At 48.3% G+C, this 25,192-nt stretch overlaps 1 protein-coding gene across 1 annotated transcript in view; it reads left to right on the top strand.

Moving 5' to 3' along the window:
• The window catches only part of ADAP1 (ArfGAP with dual PH domains 1), a 109,977-nt gene that overhangs the window by 8,942 nt on the left and 75,843 nt on the right, over positions 1–25,192 (top strand). Inside the window, exons 2-3 of the mRNA XM_090023812.1 lie at positions 6,599–6,729; positions 12,384–12,475. Coding sequence (XP_089879938.1) covers positions 6,599–6,729; positions 12,384–12,475 — 223 coding nt within the window. The remainder of the gene's footprint in view (positions 1–6,598; positions 6,730–12,383; positions 12,476–25,192) is intronic.

Raw genomic sequence — 25,192 nt, 5'->3', positions numbered from 1 at the left:
ACTAAACACAATCCCCAAATTGTCGGGCTGGGACTGCAGCTGTCAGTGTAAAGCCCAAGGCAAACGTCCATGCACGTACGCCCCGGCCCCACATGGGTCTGCACCAAGGAGTAACTAAAATATTTTAAGATGGGATGAGCCGATACAGCTACAGCAAACGGTGAGTTGCTAGTGTTATCGAGACCCACCCTGCCTTAAAAACGAGGCTTGTTTTAGCCTTGGCAGGCCTGGTCAGCAGAGTAAAATATGGCTCTTTCAGCGCAGAGCGCGAAAGCTTAGTTTGCTCTGGGGATGTGAAATGAGAGCAACATCAGCTCTGCTGTAGGCTAGAGTGGGCAGCGCTGCGAGGAAGGTGGCAGGCAGGAAGACAGCTGGCCGAGCTGGCGGTGAGCATGTACTGGCCTTCTGAAATATTGGGTCCTGCTGCCCCGCACACGGTTGCTGCGATGCTCTTCTGAAATAGAAACACGGTGCTTCTGAATGGCCCAAACCCTGCATCAGTAATTAAACACAGCTGCCGCTGAATTCAGTAGGGTTTTTGTTTGTTGAAGGACCAGTTTGGTTCAAAGCATGTATTATTTGTATTAGGAGAGTGCCATGATGCCTTGAGTGAGACTGAGGTCCCATTATGTTAGAGGTTCTGCACTCATATGGGGGGGGGAACCCACCCCCAAACCTTACCATTTAAATAAACTGAGCAGGAATGTGTCCCCATTTTAGAGGGAGAGTGAAGGGTGGCGAGACCAAGGGCCAGAGGTTCAGCTGGTAAAGATTAGCATGATTACCGTAACTGAGAATTGAGCCATAAATTATTTTCCCACATCCAAGACAGGGTCTTCACCCAAGAAAGGGTCCCATCTTGCATGCGGTGGTGCATCTTCCCTTGTTCGTTCTGTCTTCCTGCATCAGGCATTTCACCACTGACAGGCCAAATGACTCGGGTCAGTTCATGGACAGAGTCAATTGTGACATCTCATCACTTTGAAACATTTTAATGCAGCCTGAGGATCTTTTTCTTTTCCAAGGGGATTGTGACAGCCCACGTCCTAAAAGTTCCAGGCAGCATAAAATTGCCATCTCCGCCCAAACACGGCAGGGTGTCATAAGATAACATTTGTTTTGTAAAGAGATGAGCTGTTTTATCTCTGATAAAACTTGCACAGACTGATGTGCTCTTTGCTAGAAATTTTGCTGAACTAGACACAGCTCTGATCTGATCTCATTACTTTGGGAAAACTCGAAGCAAGATCATTACAGAATTGCTTTACTGAGACTACAGAACCGATTGTCGCTTTGAGGTTGGCACTTGACAGGCTCGTTCTTCTTAAACACATGCTTTCCCTTCCCTTGGTTTTTATATTGCAGGATGCTCATACATTTGTAAAAGAGAACCCTGTTTTGCACCTTGGCTGTGCCACACTTAATTTATAATAATCAGGGCTCCCAGATCTAATTGGGGATTGTTGCCTGCTTGCCAAAGTGAAGTCTCTTCCCAATTTATTAATTCCTTCCCAAGACAAATTCAGAAAAAATTATAGATCTAATTACGTGGGGCTGGAGAAAATTAAGTTTTGTTACTATCCTATGGGCCCCTCCCTCCCTCCTGATGCAGGAGGTAATTTTGGAGAGAAAGTATGCAGGAAGATTATCTTAGCTGTTTAATATTTGAACAGTACACAGAGCTAACAGGCTACTGTGGATCTTAGTATTGTACTGGGACTTGTGCTAATACCCACCCTAGATGTCACGCAGCTGTTAGAAATGCCTCTCTTCGATCCTGACATCAAACAGAAGTCCATCCTCATCTAGGTGGAAGTCAAAGCTCTGCTTTTTTTTATTTTTTGATAAGAGATGCTGATGCTTTGACCTTGCCCGACATTTCTCCTTAGATCCTGCAGTCTGAGTGGGAGCCGTTGTGAAATCCTCTTGCTGCGTGAAGCAAGCCAGGTCTGGAACGCAGCGTAGAGAAAGTTGGATTATACTGGCAGGTTCTGAGATTCCCAGGAGGGAGATGCAGAAATGTCCTATGTCAAGGAGCACTACACATCCTTTGCCAGCAGAATGGGGTCAGAGGAAGGGCAGGCTGAAGTGCTCTGGGTCAAGATTCAAGGGGACCGTGGGGAGAGCGATTTGACCGGGGGGGGGGGTCTACTACAGACCCCCAACCAAGCGGAGGAGCTGGACCGGGAATTTTCAGGCCAACTTGCAGAGGCACGTAAGGCAAGGGATGTAGTTGTCATGGGTGATTTTAATTACCCGGACATCTGCTGGGAGGAACAGTCAGCCAGGACGGACCGTTCCAGGAGGTTCCTGGCTGAGATACAGGACCTCCACGTAATTCAGGAGGTGCACAGTCCCACCGGAGGAAACACCCTGTTGGACCTGGTCCTGGCCACAGGCGATGACCTGGTAAGGGGCCTCCAGGTCCTTGACCACCTGGGCGATAGCGATCATTGCTTGCTGGAACTTGCCATCCAGCGCAGGGTGTCAAGGGCCTGCAGCAAGACGGTAGCCCTAGACTTTAGGAGGGCCAACTTCAACGAGTTGAGGAGACTAGTGGGTGAGACGCTGGGATCCTTGAGGGCAGGGGAACTCAGTGTCCAGGACGAGTGGTCGTTCCTTAAGGAAATGATACTCAGGGCCCAAGAGGAGTCCATCCCAACAAGATGCAAGGGGGGCAAGAGTGCCCGAAAGCCCCCCTGGCTCACCAAGGGTGTCCGGGAATGCCTGCTTGCCAAAATGGCGGCGTACACCCGGTGGAAGAGGGGTGCTGTCTCCAAAGAGGAGTATACCTCCTCTGCTCGGGCCTGTCGGGGGGGCCATCAGGAAAGCTAAGGCGGACATAGACCTAGGTCTAGCGTCCAAGATCAAGGGTAATAAAAAGTCCTTTTTCAAATACATAGGGAGGATGAAGAAGGCACCGAGTAATGTGGGGCCCCTGCAAAGTATGCTGGGCAATCTGGTGGTTGCGTGAGAGGAGAAAGCGGACCTCTTTAACCAATTCTTCACCTCCGTTTTCTTGTGCAGGGACTGGGACTTCCCCGCTGTGATGCCAGACGGACTTAAGGGGAAAGCCTCCAGACCTCAGGTTGGGGAGGGCCGGGTTAGAGAGCTTCTGGAGGGGCTGGACGTGTTCAAATCAGCGGGTTCAGATGCTCTCCACCCCAGGGTGTTGAGGGAGCTAGCAGGGGTTATTGCAGGGCCCTTGGCCCGAGCACTCGTGGTGCTTGGGCCAGGTGCCGGATGACTGGAAGATAGCTAATGTGGTCCCCATCTTCAAAAAAGGGAAGAGAGAGAGGACCCGGGCAACTATAGGCCCATCAGTCTTACCTCTATCCTTGGGAAACTCTTTGAGAAGATCCTCAAGGAGCACATCTGCGATGGGCCGGCTTCAGGGTGATGCTCAAGGGCAACCAGCACGGTTTCATCAGGGCCAGGTCATGTCAGACCAACCTGATTGCCTTTTATGATCAGGTCACAAAGGCAATGGATGCAGGTGTTGCCATGGACGTAGTCTTTCTAGACTTCAGCAAAGCCTTTGACACTGTCTCCCACTCCATCCTCATTAAAAAACTAGGCGACTGTGGCACTGATGCCTACACCGTCAGATGGATTGCAGATTGACTCAAGGGTTGTACTCAGGGTGGTGGTGGACGGGTCATATTCGACCTGGGGGGAAGTGGGCAGTGGAGTCCCCCAGGGCTCGGTCCTGGGGCCCACGCTGTGCAATCTCTTCATCAGTGATTTGGACGATGGGGTGAAAGGCAACCTGTTTAAATTAGCTGGTGATACCAAAATTTGGGGTGAGGTGAGCACGCTAGTAGGGAGGGAAAGATTGCAACAAGACCTGGGTAGGTTACAGGAGTGGGCTGACAAACAGGATGCGTTTCAATACTGACAAGTGCAGGGTGCTGCACTTAGGCAGTAGAAACCAGCAGCGCACTTATAGGATGGGAAACTCCCTTCTTGAGAGCACGGAGGCAGACAGGGATCTGGGAGTCATTATTGACTCCAAGATGAACATGGGCCGACAATGCGAGGTCGCGGTTGGCAGGGCTAACTGGACCTTGTTGTGCATCCACAGGTGCATCTCAAGTAGAGCCAGGGAGGTGATCCTCCCCCTCTGTGTGATGCTGGTCAGGCCGCAGCTGGAGTACTGCGTCCAGTTCTGTGCGCCCCATTTCAGGAGGGATGTGGACAACATGGAGAGGGTCCAGAGGAGGGCCACCCGCATGATCTGGGGACAACAGGGCAGACCCTACAATGAAAGACTGCGGGACCTAAACCTGTTCAGCCTTCACAGGAGAAGGCTGAGGGGGGGCCTGGTGACCGTCTATAAACTCCCTAGGGGGGACCAGAAGGGGTTGGGGGAGACACTGTTTCCCCGAGCGCCCCCTGGCATGGCAAGGAACAATGGACACAAATTATTAGAGAGTAGATTTAGATTAGACATCCGCAAGAACTACTTCACAGTTAGGGCGGCTAGGAGCTGGAACCAACTTCCTAGGGAAGTGGTGCTGGCCCCTACCCTGGGGATATTTAAGAGGCTTGATGCCTACCTGGCTGGACTCATTTGAGTCCAGTCTTTTCTCCCGCCCAGGCTGGGGGTCGGACTTGAAGATCTACAAGGTCCCTTCCGACCCGGCTTCTATGATTCTATGAAATGCAAAGAATGAGTGTGGAAATGTGTGTGTGGGCATATAAAATACTTTATTTTCAATGTCAGCTGGGTGCATCTGTAATCTAATCCTTGCTGGCATTCTTTGTGCTAGAAATACATGGGAACAGCTTCCTCTCTGAATGCCATCAGCATAAAACCTGATGAACTCCCTCCAAGCCAACAAAGGAGCACGGGTGTTGGTGACCAAAGAATCCCGCTGGGGAGCTTGCTTGTGAACGTCTGCCAGGTCCAGTGCCTCATTGACCTCGATGGGAGTGGAAGATGCTCGGCTGCTGGGGGTCTCTCGCACGCTGGTGGATTTATCCCTAGTTTGAGCCTTGGTGGCTGGTGCCCCAACACACCTGAACAGCGCTAGGAGGGAAGACCTTCCACAGTGAAGAGAGCCCTGTTAGCCACGGGGCTGCCAGTCTTGTGCGACCAGAGCTGCTCCTGACTGTGGGACTAGTAATAACCGAGTGTTTGGTTCCCATCTAGCGTGGGCCCCAAAGTGGGCCATAATGGGATCTGACTGCGACAATTAATATCGCTCGATTTGAATAACAAAGCTGCAGGGTGCCATCGCTAACCAAGCATGCGTCTTCTGGGGTGCGGCAGGGAATGCAGTTCATGTGGTTCACTCTGAAAGATAAGACCAAGCAATTTCTCCAAGCTGACAGGAGAAAACTAGGGTTGCTGTGTAGCTGGCGTCTCCTCAACCATTGCCTTCTTATGCTGATTCCTTCAGCTCTGTCAGACTAATTGCAATAAAAGTGGACCATTAAATATGTATAAGGAGAAAAACTATTCCCTTGCTTGTTATAAATAATTACTGCCCTGTGTAGAGTAAATGTTTAGCATAATTACTGCAAGAGAATAAACAAATTCTGACTGTGCAGGAGAGTGATAGAGTCGTCCCCACCCCCCGCCCCCCGTAGTCACCGATGGCCTGATCCAGTGCCAAGTGCGTCTCTGCCCCATGGACTTTAGCAGGGGTAAGGATGTCCGACTGCTCTGGGAATATGGTGGGATCAGGCCCTACATTGGGAATAGAGGTGCAAAAATGGACTTGTATGACAGTTTTGCAACTGATTTAGTTGCTTGGAAGGAAACTCTTCTTCTTGGATTCAGGTGGACTTGTGAGAGCTGACATTTATTACTCAGAGTTCAACCAAAGCTTCTTGTATTGGGATTGTTTGTGACGCAGGAGGAGGCTGGTGCGTGGGGGTCCTAGCCTGGCAGTTGTTGTTTTTCTCTGTTAATCTCTTCAGGTTATTTTAACCCTTTGTTTTAGGAAATGCAATCTAGTACATGTTCAGGGGTAACTCTCTTCCACTCAAAGGTTGAAAAACTCTCCTGGCTGAGATGCCTTTCCTGTCGTGTAATGTCAGTGACTGTGAGCCTCAGTGCTAGAACTTATATTCTCATGATGTCTTGCTGGCTTTTTATGACTTTCTCAGTTGAATTTTTTAATGTATTTTATTGTTGTGTACTGTGCCTCATGTTCTTAGCAGGAGGTGGGTTTATCAAGAAAATGTAGAAAGTCTCTTTGTTTTCTGTGCAAATGCAGAGAATAAAGAGAGAGTGAATTTTGTGATAGTTATTTATGCAATTAGATGTTCAGTTTGTATTCACACAATTTGTGCATGCAATTGCTGCCCTAGTGCATGCAAAGGTAGTTTTGTGCAAACACAAGGAGGACCAGATATTTGCAAATGCACTGTTGATCATTTTGAAGGTCAGACTTTCAAGTTTGCTTTTTGCATGTACATTTTATATGTGTATTGAGCACTCTTAGAATGAGAACTTCACTTTTGTAAAGGTATCTTGAGCCTTGAAGATGTCCAGATTGCATTATTTTGTATTCCACTTCCGCCCCCTTCCTCCTTGCTACGTTTTGTACTCCAGTTCATTGTAATGCTATTTTCCTTTGGCTTTCAGACCCAGACTGGGCATCCTACAGCCTAGGACTGTTCATCTGTTTGAATTGTGCCGGATTACATCGCAGTATTCCCCAAGTCAGCAAACTGAAATCTATTCAGTTGGATGAGTGGGATGATGCACAAGTTGAGGTACGTGGAATTTAACATTCAACACAGAACTTGCGAAGCGGCAATCTGGCTTATTTATCACTGGTTCAAACATCAGCCAAGTCTAGGCTGTGCCTTTTGGCTCCAGTAAACCAAAATAAGGGCCCTGAAACCGTTTCTGAGGGTGGGGGAGAGAGCTCTGTAGCTATGAATGTAATCCTTTGTGCAGCCTATGTAATAACTAACAAGCAACAAGTGCATTTTCCAGATACAAGATGTTTATACTGTGGAATAAATCAGCTTCATTTCCTAATCCTTCTAAAGACCATCCCAGTGAATCTTATTTTATTGTTGACAGTCATCCCTCTCCCACCCAATTGTAGTATAGTTATTGCTGTCCCTAAGATGAGAATAGACTCTATCAAAGTCTCTTCCAGAAAAAGTCTTCTACCTGTGAAACCCAATCCTCTCGCAAGAAGAGCCTTGCCTGCCTAAGCCTCTCTCAAGAAGCTTTAAACTCGGTGATAGCAAATATATCAATTAAAAAAAAAAAAAGTGGAATGAACACAATCGGGTGGATGAAATTGCATATGACAGCCCTGTCAAAAAAGGAGGATGCTTTTAACAGCCCTGCTTTATCTTGAGTTTATTATATTTGACCAGTCTCAATTCCTGGAGTCATGTGACTTTTTTTTTTTTTTTAACATGAGAAAAATTGGCTTTTATTTTAAAAGAAAGGATATAGTCTTGGTGACCATTGTAAAAAAGCTTGAACATGTAACCCCAATGTAAATTGGGGGCAGGAGGCATTTATTCATGTTTTGAAAGCTTGGGGTCTGCACTATATTGCAAGACCCTCTGCTGAGGGAAACTGTGGCTGGCTTGGGTTTCATCGAAAGAAGGAGCTTTCTCTATATTCCGATGTCGTTCGCTATTGAATCGGGGGAGCATGAAAATGTGTAGCTGTGTAGGTTTCCAGCTTATCAACTGATGGAATTAGATCAGTAGGAAATGAAGGCCAATACAGGCAGGAGATGCAGGATTCCCATGCAAGTTTGTCATGTCAGAGTACAGCGAACAGCTCCGCATTACACAGGGACCGTTGCTGCTGAGATGTAGTAGTAAGTAGTTTTAAAGGTGCCTTAATTTATTAAGTTAACTACCTCCTGTTGGTTTCTTCTTTAGCAAACCTAGATTTTAGCCTTACTTGTGACAGTGGCATGGTGGGGACCTTAGGTATGTCACTTGAGGGCTCAGCTTTTCCAAAGTACTCTGACTTTTGGGTTTCTCCAGTCTTGGCTGGCTACTCCACAGTAGCGGGAGCTCAGCATTGATGTCCCCTATGACATCAGAGGGCATTGCGAGTACCCAGGACCTCTGAGCATCAGGCCCAAGGTATCTTGATGGCCCCCAAATTCAGAGCCCATGTCTTAGAAACTGCATGACATCTGATCTCCATTGAAGTCAGTGGGGATGAGGGGGAATCTCTCATTGAGGTAGAGTTAGAATTTCAGTCCTGGATGCTAACTTTCCCCGACTTATAGAACAGGGCTGATGATATCAATTGTTGCTCAGTAAGTGTTAGGAGTGCATTTTCTGTTAGGGGTGTGCAAAGTGGGCCTTATTCAATTCAGATTCGGCCTGAACTGGGGGCAGGGATTCAATTCGTTGATTTGGATCACTGTCCCTGATTCAATTTGGCCAAATCCGAATCTGAAGATTTGATGCTGTTTCAGAGAATCAGTGATTCAGACATAGACATTTTTTTAAAAACTGTGTCTACATACGAGGTACCAGTGCAGCTCATGATCACTGCAGTGCTGGGGCGCATGGAGCGTCCCACAGGAGTGCAGGGGGGCCCTCCACATGCTCAGCAGTGAGCCCAGAAGTGGATTGGAAGTGCTTCCAGTCCACTTCTGGGTCTGCCGGGAAGTGCACTGGGGGGCTCCCCACACCCTCCCAGCTCAGTGATCAGCCACAGGGGGACCCTGGGTGCCTCCCCAACCCAGGAGGCACCAGTTGCCGATCCAGGGAGGTATGGGGGGAGGGCCCTGTGCACTCCCCGGCGGACCTGGAAGTGCTTCCAGTCCACTTCCAGATCTGCTGCCAAGTGCACTGGGGAGCCCCCCATGCTCCCGTGGGATACTCCGTGCATCCCAGCGCCACAGCACTCGCCAGCCCCTGCTACCTAGAGGTTTGTAGAAAAAACATTTAAAGCTGTGTCTTTGTCCAAATCTCCGAATCTTTCTGAATTGATTTGGAGGGTTCAGATTCGATTCAGAGAGATTAAAGGGTCTCCTGAAGCAGAGATTTGGCCACCGAATCAGGTCAAATCTCCGCCGAATTGAATCTAGGACCGAAGCTTCATGCAGCCTTATTTTCTATTGAAGCCAGTGTTTCCCAACCGGTGTGCCGCAGCATTGTGGGCTGGAGCCACAGCCCCCAACCTGCTCCTGCTGTGGACACAGACAGACGGGGAGCGTGGCTGCAGCCCAAAATGCTGTCCAGCTGGCTGCACACCACCCCTCCCCAGCAACATCTAGCTGGCCAGGCGCCGTTCCCGCCCCCTCCCAACCCCCTCCTGCTCTGCATCCGGTGTGCTGCGGTGCTTCTTTATTTAGGTAAGTGTGCAGTGGGGCGACAAGGTTGGGAAATGCTGATGTAGACCACTGAGTGTCAGAGGCAGGAAGAGAACTTGAGGCCTCTAGGTCCCCAGCTCCTTGCTGGTGGTTCAATGCTTCCTGGTATTGCAGTGCTGGCAGGTGGGAGGGCAACATCGTAGTCTGTGCTGTGTTATAAACAGTAAGTGTGGAATTAATGGCAGTCTACCTCTTCTGCTTTCTGTTCTGCTTTAAGGCTCTTCAGGCTATTTATAAATTTCTAAGGGCTGCATCTTTCAGTATCTGCAGGATGATTTCAGATTCGGTAATAGCATCTTGTCATTGTTTGGCCTAATTTTAAATGAAAGAAAAAATACCTGCCAAGCTAGTCCCATGTTAAGGTTAAAAATAAGCGTGTCTTGTTCTGCCATAAAGAGCCATATGCTTTACTTTTACTGGGGCAAACACCAAAGGGTGGGATCGTGTCAGCCTGTCCCCCTTCTTGTTTGGTTAAACTCTCATTGGCTTTAGTGGATGGCTATATGCTTCCTGCCTTGTATTGCACAACTGTAAGAAAACCGATGGCACTCCATAACATCCAGTCCAAGGCAGGTTGTTTTGGGCCTTGACCTGTCATTCCTTGCGCACCGGTGAGAATCCTGAATGTGGGCCGATGGCAAGATGTGCTCCCTGATTCATTGGCTCACCCCAAGTCCAGCAATGACAAGGAAGACATTTTGCACGGTATCGGGGAGCACTCTGCCTCTCATAAGCCTCTCCCCAGAATGGCTGGACTTCCTTTTCCACAGTGTTTCAAAGGAACGTGGCTCATGCTGGTCGTGTCTCAGGAGAGCAGTCATGCAGATCGTCAGTCCCTGGTCACACTCCCCCACTGGTGTGAATTGCAAGGACTCTTGTCAATACAGCTTTGACATACAACTTCTTTCCGTAATGCAGGGGTGGGCAAAATGTGGCCTGTGGGCTGGATCTGGCCTGCCAAATGATTCTCTCTGGCCTGTGGCTGCTCCTCTGAAGATGAATTGTATCTGGCCCACAGCTGCCCTGGCTTTTGGCACCTCTTGCCCTTCTTCCTTCCCCATGCTGTAGCCAGTTGCAGGAGCAGCTCCAGTGGCCAGGCAGCCATTCCCTGTCCTGGTCCACCCCTCCCCGCCCTACCACACAGCCCCCAGTGTAGACGCCAAGGCAGGGGATGTTGAGCTCCTGGGAAGGCTATCTGCGTGCAGCTCTGACCGTGCGGCTGTTCGCAGACCAGACAGCCCTGCCCAGCAAGAGTCAAAGCTCGGGTCTGGTTCTCCCCACTGGCAGGGAAAAAGGGTCAGGAGCCGGAGGTTATCCGGACCCTGTGGGGCCGGGCTGGGGCCTGGTAGCGGTGCGAGCTCTGCTAACATGGTGCTGTGCTGTGTTCCCGCGCGCTGCTTCGGGCTGCGCTATGTGGGTACAGCTGGAGCAGCTCGTGCGGCTCCTGCCTGACCCTGGCATGTGGCCTGACTCCAGCCCCAAGTCCCTGGCACGTGGCCAGGTCAGTCGGGAGCTTCACCAGATAATCCAGCTGTGTCTTCATGGCCTGAACCAGTATGTGGGAACACAGTGTGGCACTGGCCCAGCCTGGCTGCACGTGACTGGGTTTGTGCTGCTCTATGTTCCCCACGTGCCCCTTCGGGCTGTGTGGGTGCAGCTGGTGTGGCTCCTGCCCAGCCCAGCCATGTGCTGGGTACTTGGGGGAGAGGAAGGGTACAGGGAGAGTGCAGGGAGCTTGTGTATGTGTGTCTGCTTGCGTGTGCCTGTGTGCGTGCATGTTTGTCTGCACATGTGCATGTGTGTGGTCCTCAACAGCTCTATAAAGCTTGGTAAGTGACCCTCCAGCCCCAATAATTGCCCACCCCTGCCCTAATGGCAGGGGCCTGAATCTGCTTACAGTGCACTGTAATTACTAAGGGCAGTGGATCCTCATGCACCAGCAGCCATAGGGAGCTCTCTCGAAAGAGCTGGGTTACTTGAGTGGCATTGCTCTGGCGTTTTGCCCTGCACATGCTGATCACTTAATCTCTCCCAAATAGCATAAGGATTTACAGATTTTTTTTTTTTTTTTTTAAAGTCAAAGGATCATTAGTGGAGGGTGTTCTCTCTCTCTCTAGGGTGTGAGTATAGCTGGGAGCAGGCTTGATGTCAGATTGTACCCTCCAGATTGTACCGATTGCAGCAGGAGACGGTTACCTGATGGCAAAACTTGGCGTGTCCCAAAGTATGAAATGGAATATACTTGGTCAGATTGTGTCCTCACTTACATGTGTTTGGCTCCCATGCAAACGAGCGTGGATCTCTCACGTCTGACCAATGCCTGGGTTTGTCTTGTGGATGTGAACAAGACGGAGCATCCACCTTTGTTGGAAGGAGGCTGTTAATTCTCACCCTTCTGCCAGCCTCTGTGGTACCCTCCCTGATGTGTAGCCTCCTGAGAGCAACTGGTTAGAAGAGATAAAAACTCAACTAGCTGACAGCTGAGTCTGGTTCCTTTGGAGGGAGGAGTGGGAGCTTCTCCTGTAAGTAATAAGCAGTTTGCTGTGGGGCTTTCCATGCCAGACGTACTACAGAGAATCCCTTCATTTTCTGTGCCCATGGAGAGAGTTGTACCAACCTGCATCCCAGGACACATTGAACATGAGATGTTTCGAGTGCTTCACATCCCTCTGGTATGACTCTTGGATCCCATCCTGTGGACACATCCATAGTAGACTTGGTGTTTCCATCCATAAGTATCTCACATGGAGCCATCTAATAAGTGTATGCGACACGGCTGGGGTGGTCAATCAGTGGTACACATGCCAGAAGTGACCTGGGCCAGCCTCTGCGTGGCATGTAGAAGATCGGGAAGGGGACAGGTCGCACAATGGTAGGTAGGGCAAGGAGCAGAAAACAGCAGCAGGTTGGGCAGGGAGCACAAGGCAGGGAGCAGAAATGTTGACTCCCACTGACATATGGTATTGTTTTATTCTGGAGAAATTTTGGAGGGTGAGGAAACCAGGGCTAACACTGCTCAATTTTTACTGTTTGGTTTTTTTTTTTTTTCTTTTGCAGTTTATGGCCTCGAATGGAAACAATGTAACAAAAGCAAAGTATGAATCTAAAATGCCACCATTTTATTACAAGCCAACATCTCTTGACTGTCAGTAAGTAACTAAATATCTTTGTTGGTAAACAGCCTTTATTTGTGTTCTCAGCTGCTGCATCTAATATTTTAGCTTGTACCGCACATGGAGTTTTATTTAATAACTACCGTTGGATGATGCAGGGGGAATCAATTGCTTGGTCATTCCCTAGATCCTTCAGTAGCTAATGCTATAAAAATGCCAATTTTTAACTCCTCCATCTTTCTAAATAGTTCTTCTTCAAGAAAACATACTCCAAGATGCTACTCTCTCAACTGGAAATATGCTGTTTTTATTAGTGCCACAGTTAACTCAGTATGTCCAGGAAATAAGGTTTCGGGCTAGGACAAGCGCAGAGAGGCTCTCCGTGGTTGTGTCTGGAGTCACCGTTCACCCAAGGCAGGTGCTGGAGTTGTAGACCCAACCTTCTTGAACTCCCGTAGTCTGTTCCACATTACGTTGCTCTAGCACTGGGAAGGGAAAGAGAGGATTGGAGTATATTGGTCTTTCACTTCAATTCATTCATAAGGCCCAATCCAGCAAGGGGATGAGCACACTTGACAACTCTTGTAGTCAACTTGTTGCAGGATGGGGACCCTGGAAGGAAATGCACTTAAGGACGGAGTCACAGCGGCTTTGTCTACAAGTGCATTAATGCGCTGTTGTTACTGCGCATTAAGTTTAGCACGTGTTATAACAGGTACTAACTCAATGTGCAGTACGTTACTGTGCAGTAGTGCCGGCTCCGTCTTTTAGTGATGCTAATGCGCATTAGACCAGTTCTACGGTGCATTAGCACGGCTTTTGCTGTGATGCGGTAACGTCTACTGCACATTTAATGTCTTGTGTAAATGCGCCCAGTATTGCCTGAAAGGCAGGTGACTTCACCTACTGTTCCTCCCAGCTGTGTCACCCCTGCAGATGTTGTTTCAGGTAATGAGATGAGTTGAAGAAGGAGGTTTTGCTTATTGGTTTGGAAGTGCATTCCCAGCTTGAGCAATCCTGGGAAGTACTAAAACTGAGTCAAGACTGTTTGGCCCAAGATGAGGAGAAGAGTTTGGAGGATTCACAGGATTCTCTGTAGGTGTCCTTAGATTTTAAGCTAGGAGGCACCACTGATCATCTGGTCTGACCCCTGACCCTGCTGCAATGCTCCATGTTGGATGTTGGAAGCCCCAGGGGTGAGAGCATGTATCCAGACCTAGTAAAAAAGTTGTTCATTTGCAAAGTGTTTGCAGATCTTGGTTTTATTCTAAAATAATTCTTGGCAACCATTCTCAGCACTTGCAATTATAGGAATGATTGGAAAATGATGGTAAATCGCTCTGTTATGCCATGATCAGTGCATAGCACTTATCTCAGTGGGATTATTTCTATAAAGGAAAACAGTGTCGTCTTTATCCCTCAAAAACCCTGGTCCTTTTCAGAAAGTTACTACACTGTTCTCCATCAGTAAAGCACATAGCATCCCCCAGGTGCTCAGTCAGAGCCCCATTTGTTGCAGAGAGTAATGTTTCTCAGGATCGATTAGAAAAACCTCTTTCATGGTCCTTTAAGACTGCATTCATTTTATTAGGGAAAAATTAAAAAAAAATTCAGGCTGGACTATGGAAGCTCAGTTGCCCTCTCAAAGACTTGTCATTTAAAGGGGAAAAGATTGCTTCTTTACATATGTATGCAATATATGTGCTAATTTGATGTCTTTTTTACTCAGAATTTCTTTCTCCGTAGAGGGGGTAAGGTTTAGTGACTTGATTTACAGGGAATGCAGAACCTTTCTGATTCTAGCCTTACCTCTGACAGGCCTGTGGGCTTCACTCTGGCATTTATTATTATCATTATTTGTAACAATAATCTCCCACCTTATCCAGAAAGGCTCAGAGCAGCCTACAATGAATGACAAATAACACACGGATAAGGAACACAACAGCAGGCTTCCAAAACAACACTCCCAAGTTTTGAAAACTTGTCCCCTGACTCCCACATCCTTGCCTGTCACCCTTAAAAGCAAATCATTTGGCCAGTCCCAGCTATATCACTTTATAGCTGTAGGCTCTGTAAACTCTCCTCCTTTGAGCAATTTCCAACAAGGTCAACGGCATTTCACTTGTGATTAAGGACTCTTTGTATGAATTGAGGTGTGAAAGTCAACGTTGGTTATTTAGTACAACCTCTGTTCTCTAGAGGGCTGTAACGTGACTTTTCCAAGGTCACCGAGCCAGTCAGTGACAGAATCCAGCAGCTTCCACCTGCGGGTCCCACCCTGAATCGATAAGAGCGTGGTGCTTTCCCCTCCTCTCCCCCCGGAAGTCGCTTGACCTCTTTGACTCCCAGGCTCTGTTTCCTCATTCGCATATAGGGGAAATGATACTCGGGTAAATCATTCCTGATGCTTCCAGTACCATTTTGATTGACCTTTGTTTGAAGATTGTACTTTGAGTGGGTAACCACATTTTTTTTTAAAAAATTTTTTCCCCGTTCCTTGAGTGCCTGCTTCTGGTTACATGGTGCCTAGTACAGGAACGGGCTTTCTGGTGTTTCCAGCGTAGGGATCTAGTCGCTTTTGAAATAAGAACTGTGTTGCATTGGGTCTGCAGATGGCTTAGCACTGCTAATAAAGCCACAAGCTAGCTGGCTTGGACACAAATCACATCCTGCTTCTTACTGAGGGGCTCAGTAACAATGGTTTTCTTGCAACCTCGAAACAGTCTTCTTGAGTCTCCAGGAGTGGTGCACATCTGTGCTGTCCCTAATATAGGTCTGTGGTATCCTGTCTCCATTTATCCCTGTGCTTTAATTGTTAACAGTATCTTGTTGGCTTGCCATCATTCTGCTCTATGCATCTGCAACGGGAAATTATTGCTAACCCCCCCTCACTGCTCCAAGTGTTGGATTGAAACCAAGATATCTATTTGGGCAGAACATTATTCGTGTTTCTTTCCCCAGAACATTATTCATTCTTTTTTTCTTAGCATCTCTTCTGATGCAGAGAAGAACGGGCTAAAATGCAGTCTCTCTGCCAGGAGTTGCTTGACACCTATGCCATCAATGGCTGGAAGACTAATGCAATGAATGGGCAGTTTCACTGAGCTCTTGTAGTTAAAATAGGCTCCAGGATATTGCTGGGATTTTGAACCACATGGATTTTTTATTTCTTGCATTTCCAGGACTCTTGCATGTAGAGTTAAAGATGGGGAGTTTAGCATTCCCCTAATTATAGCTGTGTAAGGCTTTTATTAATGAACAACATCTCACAATCCTGTAGGGCTTTGCCATCAAGGAACCCACAGCTCCTTAAGAGCTACTGGCCTGAGCTGTTACCAATCCCATGGGCTTCATTAATTGTGGGTACTCAGCCCCTCTGAAAATCTCTCCTTTTCACATCTCACTGGAGTGCAGCATCCTACCCTAGGGTCAGAGATGAGAAGTGAAGACTATCATACCCAACTGGTTTCATAAGCATACTTCCCAGTGTTGCCCTGGCTAGGGCAGGAGAGCTTTAGTGCCTGCTTTAGTTTAATGAGACTTGCTGGGCAAAACCCTCTGCAATCTTTTTCTATCTTTTGTGACTCAGTTAAAATTAAAACTACCTCTCTTTTTTTTTTTTTTAACATGTTGGATGTAGCAGCTGCCCTGATATTACAATGGCAGGGACTGTATTAGTTCCTAGGCTGATTACCTTCACATTTCCTGGGGCTCTACTTGGGACAACATGCTGAATATGCTAAAGTCCCTTGACACATATTCTGACCTCCTGTAGGGATAGCTATAGGAGAGGAGGCTATTGAGAGAAGGCCCAAAGATACTTCCCTCTGCCTGCTGGCTCCAAAAGAAGAGCTGAAGAGAGCTTGTGCAGGGGAGCTTGTGTGTGTATGTGTGTCTGCTTGCACATGCCTGTGTGCACGTGCACGTGCATGCATGTGGTCCTTAACTACAAAGTTTGGTAAGTGGCCCTCCAGGCCAAATACTTGCCCACGCCTGCTCTAATGGCAGGGACCTGAGTCTGCTTACAATGCACTGTAATTACTGAGGGTCAGTGGTCACAAGACTCTTGCTCTCCCTCCGTGAAGGCTGATAATGAGGGGAGAAAGGGAAAAGAGCGCTACGAGGTTCTCTTTGGGGAACTCCTGCCTCCTGCCCTCGCAGGAAGAATCGTAGGAAAGTTCGGTTTGGAAGGGACCTCAGGATGTCATCTAGTCTGACCTGCCCAAAGCAGGACCTTCCCCAACTAGATCATCCCAGCCAAGGCTTTGTCTAGCCGGGTCTTCAAAACCTCCAAGGATGGAGAGTCCACCACCTCCCTGGGTAACCTGCTCCAGTGTTTTACTACCCTCCTAGTGAGAGGGTTTTTCCTAATTTCTAACCTAAACTTCCCTTGCTACAACTTGAACCCGTTGCTCCTTGTTCTGTCATCTGAGAACAGTCCAGCTCCATCCTCTTTGGACCCACTTTTCAGGTAGTTAAAGGCTGCTGTCAAATCTCCCCTCAGTCTTCTCTTCTCCAGGCTAAATAAGCCCAGTTCCCTCAGCCTCTCAAGTCGTGTTCCCCTGCTCCCTCGCCATTTTTGTTGCTCTCCGCCGTACTCTACAATTTGTCCACATCCTTTCTGTAGTGGGGGGCCCAAAACTGGACACAAGAAAAGTCCACAGGATGGGGCCCACAGTCTTCTCGCTGCAATTGATACTTCAGGAAGGGGGTGATGGTAGGGAAATCTTCCTCTTGGCAGCTTGGGGGGGGGGGGCTCTAACCCTACATTGTCTAGCAGGCTCTGTGTCTCTGCCAAAGCTCTTTAGTTCTTGCCAGGATGGTCCGTGTGACTCCTGGGAGTGCACCAGCCCACCCTCCAACCCCTGTGTTCTTGACGAGCCTGTTGTCAGGGTTAGAATTTGGGCCAATGCAACACCTTCTATTCAGCACCCCCCAGGTTTGAAATTTGGTTGAGAACAAGGCGGATGGAGTCCATCTCTAGCCCGACTAAAACAACCTGCTGCACAGCCAGTATTCATGCTACTGTGCTGACTCTGTGCAGCTCAGAAACCACAAATATACTTGTCTGACTAGCCCCTAGGCAGATGCAAAAACCACCGTCCACTTTTGTAATGATGTCTGTCTGCAGCTGTTTCAAAATGCAGTCAACTGAGCTCTGCTTTTTGCCGCAGCTCAGGCTTCGCACTAGAATTTCTTCCCCTCGGGTTTCCCAGTTTTGCTGCCCCCGGCGAAGCTCCGCTAGGCAGAGCGCAGCACGGAAGAGATGCCAGCCGTGTCTCAACCCATGCTTTGTCTGTACTTGCTCTGAGCAAAATTTGACAATGCTGCTTTTTAACAAAGGCCCAGAGTCTGTCTACAGGAGCGCTCTCAATGCTGCTCTTGTGGACTCGTCTCAGAAGTGACAGCAGCAATGGAAGGTTTTAGGGGAAAAGAATGACTTTTATATTACATTGATACGATCTCTTGCAGTCACAGAATCCAATCGAATACCCGGTCGGAGTCTACAGCCAAGATGTCTGTTATAAGACATTGCTTTCCATACTGGCCAAGGAAGTTGGTTAGCAGTGGCTGGACTAGCTGAGCAGGGCCCTGTGTGGACGGTAGGTTTGACATCTGTGACAGACACGAAACCAGAAGTGCAGATAGCAAGGACGGCTTAAAGCGGAGTAAAGGCAGGACATACTTCAGGCTTAAGCCTATTAATCCTACTAGCCTCTTCCTGCAGCTTTGGGAATCCCTTTGCTCCCACTGCTTGCGTCTAGAGATTTCCTCCAGGGAAATCCTCAGTGCAGTTCCTAAGTCCCAGGAGAAGAATGGAGAGAATGACACGGAACCAGCTCTCCTTTTGGCTTCTTTGGCTTTCCGCTTCCTGGGCAAACTTGATGGTTTCTCAGTTGCTGAAGCCCCAAGGCGAACTGTCTGCTGCATCCAGCTCAGTAGAAAGCAGGGGTGGGAGGGTTTTGTTCTGGCTCCCTGACCGTGTCGGTCCTCAGGCACAGTTTAGAGAAGTCTGGGGCTGCTCTGAAAGCCTCTGGTGCCCAAAGCACCATCTACCAGCTGAGGATGGATATTGCACCAAGCATCCCGCACCCAGCTCCCCTCCAGCCTGCAGCACAGCCCCTGCACCTGGAGGGAAGATGTGCAGCTAGCTCTTTCCCCACTGGGCAGTCCCTGTGGCTGAAGTGAAAGCCAATCTCCTGTGTTCCCGTACAACACGGGAGCAGGGCAGAGAACAAACCCTGCAGGAGCGTGATTCTGTCGTGTGTTGCTTGCCACTTTAGTAAGCTGGGCTCTTTGCACTGAGTGCTGTATCTGGTGAAATTGGGACAGCATTTACATTACAGGTCATATGAGGGACGGAGAGGGGATAGGATAAGAAAATGACTTATTTAGTGATCAGACTGCCCACAATAATTCAAGTCACCTGTTTGCTGCTTGCACCCAGCCTACCTTTGCTGGGTGCAAGCAGTGAGCATGTGACTTGAATTATGCATAGAGGACTGTTCAGAAAACAGCTGTGCCTGGATATAATCCTCTCTAAAGTGTTCCAGTTGTTGCCAAACAGTCCCTGCAACCTCTTATGGGCAGGAGTGGTACCAGTGACAAGGCTTCTCTGTGGACCAGGACACAGAAGTGATGGGATATAGGATCAGGCCCTGACTTAACAGAGCTTGAAGAAGGAACCATCAGTGCTCATCAGTAAAGACAAATCTTAATTTGGCTGGAAGCCTTGCTGCAGGCTGCTTAGAAAACAGAGAGGAGTCCTTCCATTATATGCATTTTGCTTCGGTGTTGGAGGTAAATCCATATCTTCGGCTAGTACTACGTGTTTACGTCATACTGTAATCTCACTGTAGTGAGCTGAGATGCAGCACGGGGAAGGTCACATACACTGGGGAAACACGCTGTACTTCCTATAAAATTCCTTGGACCAGATTTTGGTCTCAGTTATTCCAGGTTGTCATAGATGTAAGGATAGCATCTGGCCCTTGGTCTTAACCATTAAAGTTTAATGTATTAGGACTGAGTATCTGTGGGGTGGTGGGAGCTGCACTCCAGTTTAAATAAGAGCACAAAATGGCATGTGTTGTAGTGGGCTGTTTTCTTACCTAAGATTAGACATCAGGTCAGAGAGATCAAGTGTTTTCCACTTGAAATAGAAATAGAGATAATGAGAGGTAGGAAAAAAGTGATGGCTAGAATTGTTACTAAAGCCTGGCTTAAAAAGAAAATGGAAGTGTCCAATCATGTAAAGGACTCTTCTAGACAGAACAGTGGCCATTAAAAAGCATCACTGATTGCACTTGTGTTACTGGTGAATAGATGCTCCCTCCTCCTCCCCTCCTGCACAGCTCCGCAGCTCATTTAAGATTCTGAAAATTGGCTACGTTCTTCCCTTCCCGTGCCGTAGCCAGAATGAGGATTCTCTGTGCCAGGTTCAACCCCATTTCCCTCTTGTCTGCAGTCTCATTATCTTCACCTGAAGAACCGTAGGGCGTAGGCAGCTTTTCCTGGCTGTAACTGAATGGGATTTGGAAAGCCCTTTGGTTGATCGTAAGCAAAAGTCAAACCCAGGCACATACCACGTGCGTCACCAAAGGCAGCCAGGGTGAATGTAGAAGAGGGCAGCTAAGTGTGTAAAACGGTAGGTAACCTTCACTTTTTGCAACAGGATTGCTCTCTGGGATTGAGCCAAAGTGCGGTAAGCCGAGCAGAAAGACTCCCGCTGACTTCAAGGTGCATTGGGCTGGGTCCTTCAATCTAAGCTGGAGTGGTGCACTTCAGCTTGAGATGTGCGCTCTCACTAGTGCCTGTATTCAGCAATTAAGAAAGACTTCTGTCTTTGTCGAGCTTTAATTGCCGTCGCACCCACTCAGAGAGACTGGCTGCGGTTCAGGAAGGATTATTATTTTTATTTTGGGAGTTGTTTTTAGAAATATTTAAGTAGGTGAGAATCCCTGAAACATCTGAAATGGGGCACTAGTTAATCCAGAGGTGGAAGGGGTGCGAGCGGGTGGCTGGCGTTCTGTTCTGCCGGGTGCTGAGCACACAACTGGGCCTCAATACATTATATAAAGATCTTGGGTATTGTGAAAAGTCCCTTGCATTTCTTATCCTGTTCTCCTTTTATTCAGATGCCCAGCTTGTGCTGCTGTGTGTTTTCTATGTGTAAATCACAAAGCAGGTGGCATTTATAAGCAGGTGGCATTTATGACAAAAAGCACTTGCTGACATTCCTGGCTCTTTACCTTTCTCATTTTGGTGTTTGTCTCATAACTGATACCTCAGGGTGTTTGTGGCTGGTCCATGGCACGCTGCAGCAGGAGCAATTGCAGGACACCTGCCAACTGCTTGCAGAGCTTTTCAGAACTCCTCTCTCCTTTTGTCTGTCCTCTTTTTTTTTTTTTTAACATTTGGCAGAATCCCAGCCAGATTCCTTTGCATCTCATCCTACAATATAGTCTGCAGCCTGAATAGAGAGCCATTATCCAGTGCGATGTACCTACCTAGGAAGGTCTCTATTGTACAGCTTCACTGAGAACAAGGCAGGGAATTAGAGTGGATTTAACCCTGGCCTGGGATTCAGTAGAGCTGACAGCTTACTACTGACCTATTCTGTAACCTTTCCCAAGTCTCTTCCCACCTGCATGCTTTTTCCCTCTCGCTCTTTATCTGTTATGTGTATTTGGACTGTAACCACTTGAGGCAGACTGTCTATTGCTATGCGTTTGTACAGCACTTGGTGCATTGGGGTCCTGATCTCAGCTTGGAGTTACCATAATACAAAAAGTGAGTGTCTGAATAAGTTTTGCTAGGCCAGGGGTGGGGAGTTACTTGGGCTGGAGGGCACCCCTTGTGAGGCTGTAATCTTTAATGTAGGTGACCTGTGCATGTTGCAGAATTAATTAGTCCCCCTTCTTCATCTCTTTCGTACCATGCTGGGAATAGGGCTCTGTGCAAACCTCTGCTGTTATCAAACAACTGGGCTCTTCAGCACTTTTCCTAAGTTGAGGTCACAAGCAGTCGCTTTCCAAAGTGAACATCTCAAAAGTTATGAGCATGTGAAAACAAGGGTATGTAATTGAATTTGACAGTAGCAGATGCTACTGTAACCTGTTGTCAATACTATTAAGATAAGCTGCTTTACCATAAAACATTGTGGTTGAAATGTTTCATTCTACAACTGACTCTGGCCTAGTTGATAAGATATTAAATCTAAACATTTTTCAGAGGAGGCACGTTCTGTGAGATGTTGTAAAAGGGCCTGCTTTTTCCGAGAGCAGATGCATAATACTTTCTGAGAAATCTGAGACAACGACCATGTCCAGAATGGCTGAATCTGGGTTTCAGGGCCCGGAATTATTTTGCAATACTGCCGTAAATCTACCCATTTTCTTGAATAGAAAAACTAACACCGTGGAAATGATCCATGCAAAGGTGAAATAAATTGAAAAGAAGCAGATGGTCCCATTCCTTCCTCACTGCCATTTTCACTTGCAGAGCAAAAGAACATATACTGTCTCTAAGTGGCAGTGGAAACTCCCCACGTACAAATCGTCTGGTCTTTGTCACTGGCTGATCAGTCAGTTCATTCATATGGATTTATTTTATTCCTGGAGGCAGTTGCTGTTGGATCAGACTAGTATAGACTATTGGGCTGTTTCCTGCATTGTTTTAATCCATGTGTCACCCCGCCCCAAATAACATAGAAAAATGAAATATTCAGTTTGGAACAATGACATTCCTGGATTCAGTCAGTTCACACTGGATCAGTATAACATTAACCTGCAGCAGCCACAGTGCCGGGGATTGCCTTATGCTCCCATGCTCCTCTGTGGGCTGTACTCCCGGGCTGGACTACGCCTTTCCGCGGTACAGATTTGTCACTTCCAAGAGGCAAGGTCATGATGTGGCATGGGAAAACAGACCATGGCCACAATGGGGACAGCAGGCTCCTGTGAGACATGAAGGGCTTGTTGACCCCAGCCCCGGTGAGGGACTGCACCCGTCCCAGCTGAGGCAGTTCGGTACACTTCAGTATCAAAAAAGGAACTTCCAGATCTGGAGTTTCTAATGCTGCCTAAATTGTCCGTGAAAGCAGCCCGGTTTTCCGCTCTGCTCTGTATAGGATGCTTCTTGGACATTCTTTTGCTTTGCAAGTGCAAATGGCTTTGAAGAAGTGAGGAAGGAGTGGGACCGTCTGCTCCTTTTCACTTAATTGCACCTCTGCATGGATCTTCCCCACCGTGTTAGTTTTTTTGTTTTGTTAGGCAGAGGCTTCTGAACCTGTGCCAGCTACTGTCTCTGTTTTGAAGGGCATGCGGCTGATCTCAACCCACTCCAGTGACTCGATTTAAAGCCTGTGTCTGTCCCCTGAACTTGAAACCAGCTGTGTTGTTAATGGATCCCTCTTCCTTAAGCAAATAGACGAAGAGAAGATTGAGAGGCGGTGTTTTCAAGCCTAGCACCAGCTTGCCCTTTCTTAGGCCTCTGTTTCTGCCATCTCCCAGCTCTGCTTTCATTCTTATTGAATTCGTAGAAGTCCTTTTTCCTTTGTTAAATCTGTTGTGTTGCTTTTTTTTTTTTTTAATTCCCATTTGTTAAGTTGTTAATTACAGAATGAAGAGCCCACTAAGACCTTTCTGTTCCAGTTGCCAAGAATGGCGCATTCCCTGTAACAAACGGCACGGCAGACTGTAGGTGGGCTGCACTGTAGGTGGGCTGTAAAAGTTTGGATCAGATCAAGAAAGCTGTGCATCTTCTTAGCTTGGAAACACAAAAGCAGATCATTTCCAGAAAATAGGAAACTTGTTCAAGGGTGCAGAAACAATTGCTATACACCTATTACATGACCGTGTGCCTGATGCTTACCTCTATTCCCATTCTCAGAACTCCTTTTGAAGGCAACTGGGATTTCACATGTTGTGTTTTGTACCTCTCTATTTATGTGTTCCAGCTTTTTTACGCAGTGTAACTTTCCCATCAGTTCAACCAATGCAGAACCTACCTACCTTAAGGGAGTACACAACTAAACATGCAGAAATACGTTCCTAGCAGATTCTTGTAATGTCACCAAGGGCCTGTTGTAAATGAAGCAGGGCATGAGACTGAAAGTCTGCTGAAAACAGTGGAAGGGCTCTCATTGACTTCTCTAATCTATGGATTTGGCCTCCTATTTTGAAGACTTCAGTTGTTCAATTAACACCTGAATTCGTCAAAATAGGAGGCCAAATCCAAAGATTTGGAAGATCTCGTAGCTAAAAGGGAGGCGCACACCCGATGGCAGGGAGGGGCCATCACCAGGGGGGATTATACTGCGGTTGCTCGGAGATGCAGGGGGCAGTCAGGAAGGCCAAGGCGGAGATCGGACTGGGACGAGCTTCCCGGATCAAGGACAACAAGAAGTCCTTTTTTAAATACATCGGGGGCAAAAAGAAGGTACCAGGTAACATGGGGCCCCTGCAAGACATGCTGGGAAACCTGATTGTCACACCAGACGACATAGCTAACCTATTTAACAATTTCTTTGCCTCCATTTTCCTGAACAGGGACCAGATCAGCCCCCCCCCCGCCCCCCCTCAGGCCCCAGGGGAGGCGCGCCTAGGCCAGGGGTCAGGGAGGACCTAGTCAGGGAACATCTGGAGGGTCTGGATGTATTTAAATCAGCTGGTCCGGACGATGTCCACCCCCGAGTGCTGAGGGAATTAGCTGAGGTCATTGCGGGACCCCTGGCACGGCTGTACGAGCACTCATGGTGCTCTGGTGAGGTGCCAGAGCACTGGAAGAGGGCCAACGTGGTTCCCATCTTCAAAAAAGGGAGGAAGGAGGACCGGGAAACTATAGGCCAGTTAGTCTTACCTCGATCCTGGGCAAGCTTTTTGAGAGCATTATCCTGGCGCGTGTCCCCGAAGGGCCGGTGGGGAAGAGTATGCCTAGGGGCAACCAACACGGGTTCATTAGCAGCAGGTCCTGTCAGACCAACCCGGTGGCCTTCTACAACCAGGTCATCAAATCATTAGACGCAGGGGTAGCAGCGGACGTAGTCTTTCTGGACTTTAGGAAGGCCTTCGACACTGTCTCTCACCCTGTTCTCGTTAAGAAACTGGGGGCTGTGGTGTCGACACCCACACAGTCAGATGGGTCATCAACTGGCTGGAGGGCCGCACCCAGAGCAGTGGTGGACGGGTCATGTTTGACCTGGAGGGACGTGGGCAGTGGGGTCCCCCAGGGCTCGGTCCTCGGGCCCGCACCGTTCAACATCTTCATCAGTGACTTGAACGAGGGGGTAAAAAGCACCCTGTTCAAATTTGCTGATGACACTAAGATGTGGGGGGATGTGGGCACGCTAGAAGGGAGGAACAGGCTGCAATCGGACCTAGACAGGTTACAGGAGTGGGCGGATGAGAACAGGATGGAATTCAACACCGACAGGTGCAAGGTGCTGCACCTGGGAGGAAGAGCCAGCTGCATACCTACAGGCTGGGGAACTCCCTTCTCGTCAGTGCAGAGGCAGAAAAGGACCTTGGGGTCATCATTGACTCCAAGATGAACGTGGGCCGGCAGTGTGGGGAGGCAGTCAGGAAGGCCAACCGCACCTTGTCATGCATCCACAGACGCATCTCAAGCAGGTCCAAGGAGGTGATCCTCCCCCTCTATGCGGCACTGGTCAGGCCACAGCTGGAGTAGTGCATCCAGTTCTGGGCGCCGTGCTTCAGGAGGGATGTGGCCAGCACAGAGAGGGTCCAGAGG

This window comes from Crocodylus siamensis, chromosome 12, assembly GCF_052110815.1.
Source record: "Crocodylus siamensis isolate JL-2025a chromosome 12, ASM5211081v1, whole genome shotgun sequence".
NCBI classification, from domain to species: domain Eukaryota; kingdom Metazoa; phylum Chordata; order Crocodylia; family Crocodylidae; genus Crocodylus; species Crocodylus siamensis.
Note: the sequence above shows the minus strand (reverse complement) of the source record. Positions and strands in the feature narration are given on the sequence as shown.